The 14,395-nt window shown below is 40.4% G+C and overlaps 1 protein-coding gene across 6 annotated transcripts in view; it reads left to right on the top strand.

Moving 5' to 3' along the window:
• The window catches only part of YLPM1 (YLP motif containing 1), a 51,465-nt gene extending 39,276 nt beyond the window's left edge, over positions 1–12,189 (top strand). For 4 of the 6 annotated variants that reach the window (XM_065686124.1, XM_065686132.1, XM_065686128.1 and 1 more), the window contains 3 exons: positions 13–143; positions 1,939–2,117; positions 2,468–2,869. In XM_065686124.1, coding sequence (XP_065542196.1) covers positions 13–143; positions 1,939–2,085 — 278 coding nt within the window. In that variant the 3' untranslated portion in view covers positions 2,086–2,117; positions 2,468–2,869. Of the gene's footprint in view, positions 1–12; positions 144–1,938; positions 2,118–2,467; positions 2,870–10,776 lie in introns of those variants that run through there. The other 2 variants (XM_065686126.1, XM_065686130.1) reach the window with 2 other exon arrangements.
• Positions 12,190–14,395: the final 2,206 nt, after the last annotated feature.

Below are 14,395 nucleotides of genomic sequence, written 5' to 3'. Positions count from 1 at the left end.
GTTTGTTCTCAGACAAGCTGGATGGTTTGCGGACTGGCACTAAAAGGAAACGTGATTGGGAAGCAATTGCCAGCAGAATGGAAGATTTTCTACAGCTTCCAGATGACTATGATACACGTGCTTCTGAACCTGGAAAGAAAAGGGTAATAAAATTTCAAATTACTTACTGTCTGTATATGATCACTTAAACCCTTTTTCACGAAGACTGTTTTAGCAGGTCATTCAGGATCTATCCATATGGCAGTTTCACCGAGTCACTTTTCATTTTGCTGTTGCCTTAGATTCTGTAAGAGAATATTCTTGAGGGCAGGGTCTTCCAGAGGTAAACAGATTAATTACAAGGAAGTGAGGAGTTGTAAATAATTTGAGATGGAGAGGGAATGGAATCACATCCCATATCTTGCTGGGGAAGATGACACACTTTGCTTCAGAGCAACCTGTAGAGTCCTTTTCATATGCTGTATGTTTTGTGATAAATGTGTAATATACAGTGCAGATTCTAAGACAAAATGATGGTTTTTATTAAGCTTTTTTGTGTTTTAGTTAGGTTTTGTAATAAGTAGGCACAGTACACTGCTCTTCAACTGAAGAAAGTATCAGCTACATAGGTTTTAAAGTAATTAAGTCTTGTAGGTGTTACCTCCTTCATAAAGCTTGGGAGATGGCATGTTAGAAGTTGGCTTCAACTACTTTATATGTACTTCTGTTCTCTACACAAAATATTACACCTTCAAATATCATTGTGGGAAAAAAAGGAAATAAAAACGTAGAGGAAGATGAAGGAGACATAATAGGAAAAGGTAGTACTTGTTTGTTTGGGTTTTTTTTTGTTTGGTTTTTTTTTTTTTACTCCAAAATAGACAAAGCAGCTTTTGCCACTAGAAGTAATTCGAGTTCACTGCCCATGTTCAGGCTTTTTTATTGTCCTGTAATGTCAAATAGAAAACATAGGTAGTACTGGAGAGCGCGTGTGGGAAAAACGGAGGTGCTAAGGCAGAGGAAGTAATGGTGGAGGAAAGCAGACATTGCTTATCAGCAGGAACGCCTGGAGAAATCAGGGTAGGCTGTGGAATAGGAGAGTGCTGGCAGAAAGGTGGTAAGGCTGTAACAAATAACAAGCAACAAATTGGCATGGGACTAATCGGGATGTCAAGGAAGACCTCCTTCGCTTACTGTTTTTTCTTGTCCTGCAACAGTGTGTTCCAGTTGAATGTCTGCACCTTAGCCCTTCATCATACGTACCATTCTCACTCCTTTTCCTTGTTGCACTCCCTCACACTGGTTGGTGTATGGCTTTGTGGGTGAAGGAGTGGCCATATGTTTGAACAGAATGCATGCAAGTGATCTGCATTATCATGAAGAGCCACAGAGGAGATGGCTGCAGCTGTAAAAACATGAGAGATAACATATGAATGGAGGAGTTCAGTGTAAAGAAAGAAGAAGTTTAGTGTAAAGAAATGTATCACAGGAGATAGAGAAGAAAGCTGTCCCTCATTCATTGCCGAGTTGCTCTTTAACACTGTTCTTCCATAGTTTTATAGTTGTCTTCGAGATGTTTCCATTGTGCAATTGAAAGGCAGGTTGTAGAGAAGATGAAGATGCTAAATGAATCTTCATTCTTCCTGCAGAAAGCATTGCTTTGAACAAAGAAATAATTGTAATAATTACCCTTCAGCTCTCAGAATTACAGCATCGAAATTGAAAAGACTGATTAACTGTACCTTTCTTCTACTCCATGGAACACCTGGGATACTCAATTAACAATAAAGTTACTGATGTAGTTTCCACCTTTACTCATTGGAAAACAAATTTGTTCTTACCTGTTTGAAGGAAAATGAGTACAAATTAGAATTCTTGTACTCTTATCTGCAGTGGAAAACCTAGTCTTGTCTCAGGATTTCTTAAGAGATTGTCCTACTGATAATCTGTTCTCCATAGGTGCGGTGGGCAGATCTAGAAGAAAAAAAAGATGCAGACAGGAAAAGAGCCATTGGTTTTGTTGTTGGACAAACAGATTGGGAGAAGATAACAGATGAAAGCGGTCATCTTGCTGAGAGAGCCCTCAACCGCACCAAGTATATATGAAAAAGTGGTTAAATGAATTTTGTGCCTTTAAGGTAAGTATTCAGTCTTCCTGCTTGTTCATAGCCTTGATGGGGTTTAGGGTTTTCTGTAAGAGCTGAGGGCGTAGAGTTCTTCCAGACAAAATCATTGATAATAGTAGGTGTCAGCTGTGGCCATGTCAGTTTGCACCCTTTTGTACAGCACCTAAACATAAAAGGATTGTCAGCTATCAATCTCCAAACCTTAATAGCAGGAAGATTATATTTTCATTAGAAGAGTAGTTTAGCTGTGTGCCTAAGTCAAGTCCTGTCCTGTCTAGTTCAGATTTGGCTTGCTATATCTTAACACTGACCACATTAATTGCTGCTTCACTTGATGTAACAAAATTTTGCTTTCTTTACAGGCCATTTTCTCTGAGGAGAGGTGAACCAAGGTGTCATGAGCATCTTGCATGGGTCATGTCACTCCCACCTTCACAGTTTGTCTTCGTTACTTTAGTTTCATCAGTTTTTCTTGAGATATTGGCAGATAACCAGTGCCCTCAAAAAAAACAGCGCATCCCACTGCTCCTAAGTGAGAGAGACAGTTTACTTTTTAATATTTTTGGAGGGGAGGGAGGGGGAGGGCCAGTAGTTTTAGCTGCTGTTTGTGGAATGAGATGGAAGGGTTAGACAGACATTACCTTCACTGTACCATCACAGAATGTTTATCACCTTTGCTTTGTGGCTGTTCTCGTTTTATACTGTATGTACCTTGTAGCTTATTGTATTAGGAAGCAGAACAATAAATTTCACTATAAACTTGGTGTTCTTGGTGGACCATATAGCATGGTTTTTGTTTGACATTTTACATGTGGTCTGTGTTCACATGTTGACAATGCTCAGAATCGTCCTCACCTGGAAGAAGTGCTCTGCTCATGTTCTGGAATGTGTATGGCCTTCTAGGTTTATCACCTGCTCTTCCTTCTCATAGACAGCTCCATTAAGGCCCAGGTTTTGCTGGCCTTTAGGAGCCATACCCTTCTTATTCTTCTTGGAGAGCTGGAATGATCATTATTTTTTGGATCCTAGTTTCTCAATTACATCAAATATAATATCAAATATAATAAATTATATTGGATGGCTCTGAAATACTCAAGGGAGTGATGTATGAGAAACATTTCTTTAATGCTCAACTTAAAAACAGGTACTACTGAGTTCTCTGGAGGGCAGTCTAGAAAATTCGTTTTGATCTTACTGTGTCTTTTAGTCAACATTGATCCCTATCAGGGTGTTTCATTCCATTCATAAGTCTACTGTCTCCTAGAGAAACATCATTAAAAGAGCAACAAAGACCAGAATTTATACCCTTTTATTCCTTTAATAAATGTGTTTGGCTAAAAGAGATAAATGAATAGCAGTCCCCGCTATTAAAAGTGGTACAGATTCTTCATAGATGCTGGTATATCACTTCTGCACAGCATCAGGTTTGCTGATGAAAACTTTTTGTCCTGTCAGGTTTTGAAGCAAATGCTCTGTGTAAACAATGTTGTAATCTGGCAAGGTGTTTAAATCCAAACATACTTGAATTTTTTCTCGTGATCTTTATGAGGGAAGAAAATGAAGTTCTGAATTTCCTTCTCTGTTTTTCCCTGTTGCTCTGCTGAGTGATTACGTTGTGTTTTGCATTTAGGTTGGTAAATCAATTCACTCTGGCGTGGTGGTAGTTCATGCTGTTAGAGGAGAAGAGCTGTGGTGCTAATAGATGGTTTTGTTTGCCATTCTGATGTTTTGACTTATTGGATGTTTCTCAGCCTTGTCTGGTGCATGATTGAAAGCTTTTCAGTAAACGAGGGGAGTAGCTGATCTTTCGTTATGCCCTGAGTGTGTTAAATACAAGAAATCAAGCTCCCTGAATGCAGCGTTTTAAAAATGGAAGGTAATAAATATGCATTTTCAGTGTACACATAATATTATGTAGCATATATGCTTGCTTTTTAAATGCTTAAATGAATTCTGACTGAGAATTGTTGACGAAAGGACACTTAGCAAAAAAAATCAGTATTATGTATTGCTGTGGAAATCAGGCAAGCTTCACTTTGGAGAAGTTACTCTCTCAGGTATGTGTAAAATGGGTTTCAGTCTATCCTCAGTTGTCTGTAACAAAACTGGAGTTCTTGTGGCATGCCATTGTTATGAGTTGATGCTGTTTCTTGACTTCTAAGAACCAATAATGGTTTTGTGTGTATTTTTGATATACAACAGAACCAGATCTTTTTCTAACATTTTCCTTTCCAGGCTAAATACTGTTTCTGGAGCATGCAACTAGAAAGTGTGTGACAGAACTGAGCATATTGTTTACTGGTCTTAACAATTTTGAAAATTATTTTAGCAAACAACACCCACAGGGTTCACGCTGTTTGTTCTGTGGTGCATGTAGAATTAGAGAGAGATGGAATCTTCCAGTCTGGGGCAAAATTTCTGTTACGAAAACATACTGTAGCTGGCTGTTTGATCAGAACAGGCCAAAGGGCTTGCATTCTGTTGTTTTCCTGGCTCACTGAAGTTCAGAACTTGTTTGCATTTCTGTAGCACAGAAACATCATGCCATAATCTTTGCTTATTTGTTTCAGTTGGTTTGAATGTTTAGCGGGTCAGTCTTCATCTGTTTGATGTGAAGTGCCTCTCAAAGAAAATAACTTACGCCAAAACTACAGCCTCTAGCAGATTCTACATACTGTAGTCCTTCAGTGAATGAAGAAATGGAGCAAAAAGGAAAAATTCATCATTGCTGCTGACAAGACTGAGAATAGCTAGGTAACCCTGTGCTTGGTTTGTAGTCAGGTTGGTGATAAGTAGTTTTGCTTGTCTGGAAAATCCTTTGCTACAGAATCCAATAAGTTTTGATTCTGATTTAGTTCTTATTCATCATCTGCTCGGTGATATTGACAGTACAGTATTTCACAGCACTGAACAGAAAGAATACACACTTTTCATTGAAGGCTGAACAGGAAAATACGCATCCAGCGCTCTCAGATAATGATAAATTTGTCACTATGCATGCAGTTGTGCTAACTCTTTATGAGAGATTGAATTGGAAAAGTACAGTTGTAAGATTACTCTGAATCTAATGTCGTAACGCATCCCAAGAAAGGCCACATCTAATCCAGCTGAATTTTTAAAAATTATGAAGAATCGTGGTTCACAAATCACACTATAAAGTATGCTTTCTGCAGAAGAATGCTGTCATCAGTGTGGTTTTACATGAGAGAGAACAGCATGACCTCACCAGCCAAAATCAGTTTTTCTCAGTTTGAGATTTCAACATCATTGGAACACTCTGAGAATCCTTTTCAAAGGAATGAAGTAATTCAGCCTGTGCTTGTTGCCACCGATACAAATTTTTTGTTGCCAGAAGAAAAAATACTCTGACCATTTATTGAACTCAGCTTTTGTGATGAATCTTTTCATGCCCTTTGAACACAACTTCCCTTAGCAGCTTGTGGCCTTTTATTATTAATATTGCTGCCACAAAATTTTGGAAAGCCACACGGTACTGGACATACCTCAGGACTTGAAGAAAATGTTGATCTCGGTTGGAAGCAAATTGTGCTTTTTGCTATGAAGGTCCTAATATCTCTGCCAGCATGCAGCTAGCTAACTGTGAGCTGACTGAACTGAAACCCAGGAACGAGCTCCCTTGGAGTATTGTTAACTCCATGTACGTGGGCTGGAAAGGGGAAGCAGTACTGAAAGTTTTCTTTGCCTGTGGAATATTAACATGGTCTGAATCCTCAGGAAGCCAAATACTGATGCATACGTGGTTACTTTTTATTATGCCTCTCACAGTAGAAATTAGAGGAGAAAGAACAGAAATTTCCTAGAGTTTAAAATATGAATGGCACAATTCTCTATTTTGAGTCTCTAGGGCAATCATCTTTATTCACTCATAAAACTTGAATCAAAGGTTTGGGGTTTGGGTTTTTTCCCCTCTTCTGCTCATCTGTTACTACAGATGTTGAGTCAGAATCCACCAACCAACTAAAGGAATGCAGACTACCTCTTCTGATTTCTGCTCAAGGTTACTCTCTTCACAGTGAAGCTGTTTTTTTTCTTACCTGTGGAGTGTTCCAGTAATTGCAATGTCTTTTTTTACCACTTCCATATTTGCATGGTATTGGATCTGCAGCCTTGGAGCCTTAACTCTTTCTCATGCATGTAGGTTGGAAAATTGGTAATGACCATACTTCATTCAAGTCGATTTTCACTTTCTAGCTGATTAATACTGTTTGGAAGCAGAATGTGCTCTTTTATTCATGGTTTTGTGTAAACCAGGTAAGCACAAGTACTGTTACCAAAAGAGTACAGCAAGTTACTAGAAATGAAGAGACAAGAGTGTTCTGAAGTTGCTTATGTTTTCCATTCTGTGTTAAGTTTCTAGTCGGGCGACGCTGGTCTCTTTTGAATTGTAGGATTTAAGGTTTGAATATGCAAAACCTTAAAGCTGCCTGGGTGGAAATAACACAGGTTGGTTTTCTTTTCCTAATATTTTTCTGACTTGTGGAACTCTTGGAATCTCTTTGGGAGGGAGGCCTTTCCCTAGGGCTTATACTCTGGCAGGTCAGTCATTCAAATATTTCTCCATACTGCTTCCCTTGTATGTGTGTTCAAAGAAAAAGTTCCTTTCCTTAACTAGTCAAGATACAGAGGTATGAATGGGTGTTCAGCTTTATGCAAGCAATCCCTGATGCTTTTTGTTTGGATGGCATCTGAACTGTCTGCTGTGGCCAGTATATTGATATATGAAGTTGCTGTGTTTGAACAGTTAGTACTCTCAGGGGAATACTTGAAGACTGCAAGGTTATTATCGCTTCACCAGATCCTGTCATGTTGCTGTCTTTGGAGAGAAATTACAAATGCAGTGCTCCTTTCAAAAACTATTTTTATCTGCAAGTCAAAAGTACAGTTGAGCAAGCAGGTTTAGAAAGCAGTTTGTTGTGAAAATGTCTGTTAAGGGTGATTTAAAAGTACGGTTTATTTCTCTGGGGATTAGCACAGAAAGGGAACGGAGCGGCAGTTCTTCCCTGCTTCAGTGTGTAAATGGCCTTAAAACATAGAAAACCTAAATGTTTGTTGTGACAGGTAGGTAATACAGACAGAGACTTCAATTTGGCACAACACTGTATGCGAACACCAAGGTATCTTAAGCAACATTTAAAGTCATCCTTTTAGTCTGTTTTGGTAAGTCTGATGCAGATAGTAAAACTTTCCTTTGACCACTCTTGCTGATCCAGGTACTGGCCTTTGAACATGTAGCTTCTGTTTTTGGAGAATACTGTATTATTGTTTGAATCACAGAAAATACAGCTTTACCAGCAGAAACCTACACTGTTTCAGCTTATTCATCTGTGGATGCTCAGAACTCTTGTGTAAACAATGAGTATTCACTGCTATTCTTTGAGGAGTTGATTTTCCATTTCCTTTGAGCTGAAGTTGCCAAGTTGTTTTCTTTGAAGAAGGTGTGGACAGATTAACTTGTCTGGTAGCAGATCTCATTGTGTTCTTCAATTAGAGTGTCACAGAAATCAAGATTTTTCAGGTAATGACAACCATATAGCACTAAAGTTTTGATTTTACTTAGGGTTATACTGGAGAAAAGCAAAAGCTTGAAATCGTTTCCACTGTAATTAATATTTTTTTGTTTTGCAGTTTCATATTGCCTGGTACAGTTTTGAACCATTACCTTCTGCTTTGTGAAAGAAAGTGTGACCACTTTTCTGTGGAAACATTTCCCGTGGATTAGCATTGCATTACTGTGTAGTGTATCACTTGCGGCCCACAGTCAAGGTTTTGTGCCCCATTGAACCTACGTGCTGCATAAATACCAGTCAAGTTCTTCTGCCTTAAGGAGGGGCATCAAAATTAAACGGTCTTTTTATATCCTGCTAAAAAGCTTGACAACTGCTAACGTCTAATGGAAAATGGGATTTAAGGTGATAGTAGCTGCTTTTGGATTGTAGAGTCTTTAAATATATTGTAGCAAGAAGTAATTCTTCTAAAGCCTTCCAGGGTTTCTTATTAAATCTCTTGCCTTTTCCTCTTGGAATGAAGAAACATAATACCCAAACCAAAGCACTAAAGATACTTCTGATAGAATAACCCCATAACTTCACTCTGTCTAAGAACTCTCAGGACTTCAGCTTGATTAGAGATGCTACTGAGAGCTCTCACAAAGATGTGTACTTCAAGCTCTAATGGGAATGGTTTGAACAGGTTTGCACAATGTGTGATACGATTACTGCACATTTTGCAGTAGCTACTTCATAGTTAAGGAGGAATGTGAATACCATTTTCAAGGTGTTTGCAATCTACATATTCCTTTGTTAGGAATATAATGATTGGTATCTCCTTTCCCTTCTCCCAGGAGGCAGAAAGAATCTGTTGTAATGCTGAAGAGATGGCCCTAACATAAACTTGGGTATAAACTTCCTCATTTGTACTTAGAAGTCTGTTGTAGCCCCATTGCAGTGTATATTTTCCAGATGTTGCTTGAGAAGAATATTCAAATACCCTTTAGGCAATTTGTCTACAAATCTGTTGGGGAGAGACACTAGCATGGTGAGTATGCTGCATTGCTAGTAGTATGCTAACAGTGCACAACTGTACCACCTACTCGACGATGAACTTGGAGCAGCATGAAAATCTGACTAAAAAGCTGTATTTACCTCAGCAAAACCAGAAGTGACTCTTTGGCTTTGGGTCAGTTTGAGGAACTGATGAAACCCATGACCTTCAGTGGTAAATATTTCTCCATCTCCTCCTTCTTTGTCACTTGCGTCCAGTACTGGTTTGTAGGAGATGGTCTCAATCCTGTGGTTTTACATCCTTCTCTTGTTCCTAAGCTAGACTTACAATGTGCTGCTATGTTGAAGAAAAAGACTACCTAGAAGCCGACTGGCACATTTTATGTTTTGCTGAACGCCAAAGTGCTGACTGTATCATGTTGTCACTTTGCACCCTGCTTCGAGAGTTTCCTGGATTCTGTATTTAAATCATAGTCTTCAATTTCATTTGAAAAGCCATGGTTCTCCAGAGAATTCTCAAGAGCTGTTCTCCACCATGTACTCTGGTGCAGCAGCATCTGGTGCACTCAGAGTTTTGGAGACAAGGTCCTCAACAGTGTCTGTTACAGCTGAGCAATCTCATAGACATCGTCTTTCTCAAGGAGTATTGCAAAATTTCTCTTCACTCAGACATTTCTTCTCTGTGTCTGACCTTTTTGGTGCTAAGTTCTGTAAACAGGAAATAGGGAAGCTGTGTTCTTGTTCATGGACAGTGTTTTACCATGCCTAGTGAAACAGAACTTCAAAAAGACACGTTACTTACAGATCCACACAGCTGACGTCTGGGGTTGGTGGTGAGGTCACTACCTTTTTTGCAGGCCTGTTATTGATGTATGTTCTTTATCTGGGTGTTTTTATTCACAGAGGGACTAATTTCAAGTGTCAGTGCCTTGGAACATACTCTTTCTGCAGCAGTTCCGTATCAGTTGAGACTTTGCTATATTGGTTCTTCCAGCTTAGGAGATTTACCTTTCTGAGATAAAGATGTACAGCTTCTCTCTTGTAGCAGACATTGATTTTCTTTTTTCAGGAATATTGTAGCATTTCCTTTTAGCCTGATTTACCCTTGGCTACATGCATCAAGATGAGGGAACTGTCATCAAGAGTGGAAGCTACTTGTTAGCCTCAATGTACAGGAGAGACAAATAATGTACTCCTCTCTCTCCTTGTGATAATTAACCTAATGGGCATCTTTTTTTTCTGCATTTTCTAGCGCAGGTCACAAATAAATGTGTAATGCGCCGCATATATATGTTATATAAAACTTCAATAAATGTGCAATGCTGAAATCGGTTTCCTTTACATTGAGTTCTTCAGCTGGATTAGTCCAGCCCAGCAGGGATTTAAGACCTGTGTGAGGCCTCCAGAGCCTTCTGCACTGCGATTTTCCAGGTTACAGTCTTTGCTGTGATTATTTCTTTTCCTCTGCGTTTGTGTCAAGTTAGACCTGGTGAGTACAGAGTTCAGGACAGCAGAACGCACAGATCAAGTCTGTGTGTTGTAGAGACATTAACCTTCTGCAATATGTAGGTTGCCTTTATTTTTCAGTATTACTGGTTTCGTTGTTCCCTACCTGTGATACACGAGCTCTGGAGAAGGAAAACCTCTGGGAAGAATGGCACTAAAATTGCACTGAGTTTAAACTCATTAATGTTAGTAAAAGGTTTTACAAATACACACCCGGTCAGCATCTTCCCTGGCAAACAGGATATAAATTGGCAGCAGAATCAAGACTGGACAGTGCTCTAGGAAATTTTGGAGACTCTAAAAGGGTAGAAATGCATGTGAAAAAGTAAGAATTGGAATTCAGCATTCAGTGTCAGGTTATTTTTTTTTCTGACTTTCTAACTGTGATAAGACAAAGGTTTTGAAAATAGGACGATATCTAAAATGCTGCTTTTGGTGACCTTGGGAAAAGGACGCTCAGTAGCAATTAGGTACCATTTTTTGACTTGCACTGTTACCAACTGGGGTTTTATTGTTTAGCTGGGGTGTTTGTGATGTCGTTGTCACAGGGTTTGGTTTATTTTAAGAGCAGTTTTGCTTTTGGAAGCAGCAGCCTACCTCCACCAGCATCACTGACATATTGCCCTTGAACCTTATGCACACAGGGATTCCGTCCTGCACCCGAGATGCGTCTGAGCCAAGCTCTGAACAGTTAATGTGAAGCAGATAAGCCCTGTTACCAGAGAGGGAATGGCACAAAGATGCATATCTTCAGTGATGTTTCTCAGAAATCACCTTATGACTTCTTGTAGAGTAATTAACTCTATTTTTATCTAGTGTTTTGCCCTCATGAGTCAGTCCTCTTCCATTTTGCAGGTGGGATAGGGGGATACTACCCTTGATTTGGGATGGTGGATGAGTCGCATGTAATTTTTAACTGCCTATGGTACAGATTCATATGCTGGGGCATGGTCAATGTCCAAAGCAGTGCTATGGTCATATGTACGCTGTGTGCTAACACTTAAGAGTGCAGAAATGAGTTCTTATGGCAGGGGATTTTCCCAGTGCTAGAGTTCTGTTTAAATGGCTTATGAAGAAAATAGACATTGGAGAGGAGTCTGTGTAAAACCTTCAACCCTCTTAATCTTAGTGCTCCTTTATTTGTACCAGGATTTAGGGCTGTCGTGTGTAGATCTTTCACATGTAGGCCCTGATTATATATATATATTTTTTGGTAACACCATGCCTTGTCATTACTCCATTACTTTTACGGGTCTCTGTTTTACACCTGCATGATATCAGTTATATCTACATTTATCTAGCTTCTGTGCCCTCGTCTTCACCCAGCTCTCTTGTGTGTTTGAGAATCCTTTCTCAACTTTAGCTTCCAGTGTGCATTTTTGTGTTCTGGGCCTGGGGCTCTTAACTCTATGGTTTATATCCAGTGGAAAAGCCACTGAATGCTTGCAAACACATGGCCATTCAACATTATACCGAATAAAGACAATCAAACTAGCACCAGAAGGCTTTCAGGAGAAGCATTGTGAGACGGTGAACTGAGTTACGCAAACTGCTGAGCTAGCAAGATCCTTGGATCACTGGAGCATCCCGCAGGGACTACGCAAGGGCCCGTAAACTTTTCTGAAGGGACTTTTGGGACATTACATGCTGCTTTTGGGCAATGCCAGTGCTGTGCTCCTGGGGAACACCTGCACACTTCCCAGCATCGTTTGCAAAGAGAAGAGCTGCTCTGCAAAGGATTGCTGCTGCAATTGCACTAATTCCCAGAGAACAACTTCTGCGGAAAGAACAGCTGGATGGCTCTGAGGCTGATGGTTGGCTGTGGCTGACATAACAGGCCATACAGTAGTACTGAGAGGTGAGATCTTCGAGTGGTAACTGCCAGTCCACTGGCTGACTGAGGCCTTAATATGTATTGTTTGTTAAGAAACAGATCTTGGGAATTGAAGTTAGGGTATTCCCACATAAATGTTTCGTCTGTGGTTTATGATGCAGTCAAAAGCTAAACTTGCTTTTGCATAACCAGTAAATCCGGGGGCAAATGGTCACAGGTGGTGGTCTGGGTAAATCAATACCGTGAGGAAATGGTGGGCTTCAGTATGAGTGTGTCGATGCAGACAGACTGTAGGCTGTTGGCCTAAAGGATGGCTACTGGTCTTCCTGAGTGAGTAAAGGAAAGCAGTTGCTATCTTTTTGTACACGGTGCAGTTGTATGGAAACCAGCTTGCAAGAACTTGAGAGAAAGGACTTGAGTCTTGTGTCAGCTGCTCAAGAGTTCATGCAGCAGCAAATCATTTGGCACCAAACAGATGCTTTGTGCCATTGCGGTCTTCCCCGCAGTAGCTGCTCAAAAACCACTGGTCCAAAAATAATTACTTCTAAAACATTAAATGCAGTCATCTTTATGAGTAAGCCCAAGGGTTGCAAAGGTTTTGTTTCCTGCCTTGGCTTTGCTTGGCTCGTTACAGCCTTGGGAAGCCATGATCTGGTGTCATGGATATGGAGACCTTCACTGACTAGGCTGTTACAGAGATGGTGTTTCCAAGTTCCAGGTGCTGCCAGTCCCTGCAAAGATTGCTCAGGTCTTTGGGGTAACATTGCTCATTAAAAATCTGGTCAGAAACAAAGGTGAGAATGCTTTGAAGCTCAGGGATGAGAAATAGCTGCGGAATAAATGGTCTGTTTGACATCACAGCATGATGAAATAAAACATAGCGAAGAGCTGTACCTGAGCTCCCACAGCAGCGGGGGCTCTGGGCGCTGCACAGGGGCTCGTGCCCTGCACAGGGGCTCTGGGCGCTGCACAGGGGCTCGTGCCCTGCACAGGGGTCACTTGAAGAGCGCACTGCCGAGGAAGAAGCCCCCGCTGTTCTGTGCTCACTTGGAAATGCCATGCTATGGGCATGGCACTCCACAAAAGAAACTGAGAAGTCTCTGGCTGGGCAGCTGTCAGAGCTGGGAAGATACAGCTTTCTGCTGCTTGGCACCCGGCTCAGAGCATTTCTAAGCATGGGTAGATGATATCCTGCTTGATAATGATTGCTCCAGAGAGGAGAGCACGGTGGCTTTTACAAGTACTGTTTCTAAACATTGTCTTTTTGTCGCTAGCTGCTCTTCCTAAGATGTGTTATTTGAAAACAGCCTTTGTAATTGTTTTCATTTGACCACAGGTTGCACAGCCAATCATGGAGACTCAGTAGATGCAGGGATAGGTAGGACTGGCCGGACTTTTCCTTTGAGCATGGATTCATGGTGTTTTCAAAAGTCGACCTTATTTCTACTGTTTCTTACTCTCCAGCCTGGAAATTAGAAATGGAAAATAATTACTTAAGCTGATGGACATTCTGCGCTTGCTCTCTGAGAGCCAAATGAGGATGGGTTTTATGTAGAAATGTATCGATATGTATATATACATACATGTTGTCAGGTATTTCACTTAGAGTTTTTAAAATAATACAAAGTATTTTTTTACAGTTTCTGTTCTTTGTGTAAAGTTATGGATGACGCATACGTGCTTTGGGAAATCCAGTAAAATATTTTCCTTGAACTTTCAGGTTATTTCCTCTATCTTGTGTTTTCCGTACGCCCAGCTTTATCACTTCACCACTCGCTTTTAGCTGCGTATTTTCCATGATTGCCATAAGACAAAAAGACTGGTTCTGCTGGGTACAAGCTGGCGTTTTTAAGAGCAACCCTTGTTAATCCAGTAGAACAGCTGGGGAGAAAACAGTCAAGGCCTGAGCAATAAACACCAGCAGGGAACCTGCCATGTGCCTCATGCCGATTGGACTTAATGCTGTATCATTAGGAGCTGCCTAGTAGGTAATGGGAAATAGCCACAAAAAATGTCTGTAGTGCCCATTTTATTGGAATAGCAAAACCAAGAATGGTGCTTGACCCTAATGCACAAAATACAAGTTACCCTACGAGTTTTTAACCAAAAGCTTAGTGGTAAAAAAGAAAATAATTACTAGTTTTGGAAAGCCTATATGACCTATGTAGTGCAGGGGCTGATGGTAGGTGTGACTGCTTACTGTAACAATGCTGAAAGTCATCTCAAAAGGAGAAAATACAAAATATCTTGAATTTTAGGTCTTTGGAATGTTTGTATGTTACCAAGAAAAGAGTTGCTCATGACAAGGGCTTTAATGACATGGGCTTTCACGTGCTGCTCAGCAGCCTGTGCAGTTAGCTGCGAAGGAATTAGTGTATAAATATGGACCGTATCCTCACGTGTGTTGAGTGTTGACCTAAATCTGCCTG

This window comes from Lathamus discolor, chromosome 6 (genome assembly GCF_037157495.1).
Source record: "Lathamus discolor isolate bLatDis1 chromosome 6, bLatDis1.hap1, whole genome shotgun sequence".
Taxonomy (NCBI): Eukaryota; Metazoa; Chordata; class Aves; order Psittaciformes; family Psittacidae; genus Lathamus; species Lathamus discolor.
The sequence above is the reverse complement of the archived record's forward strand: the minus strand, read 5'-3'. Positions and strand labels throughout refer to the sequence as shown.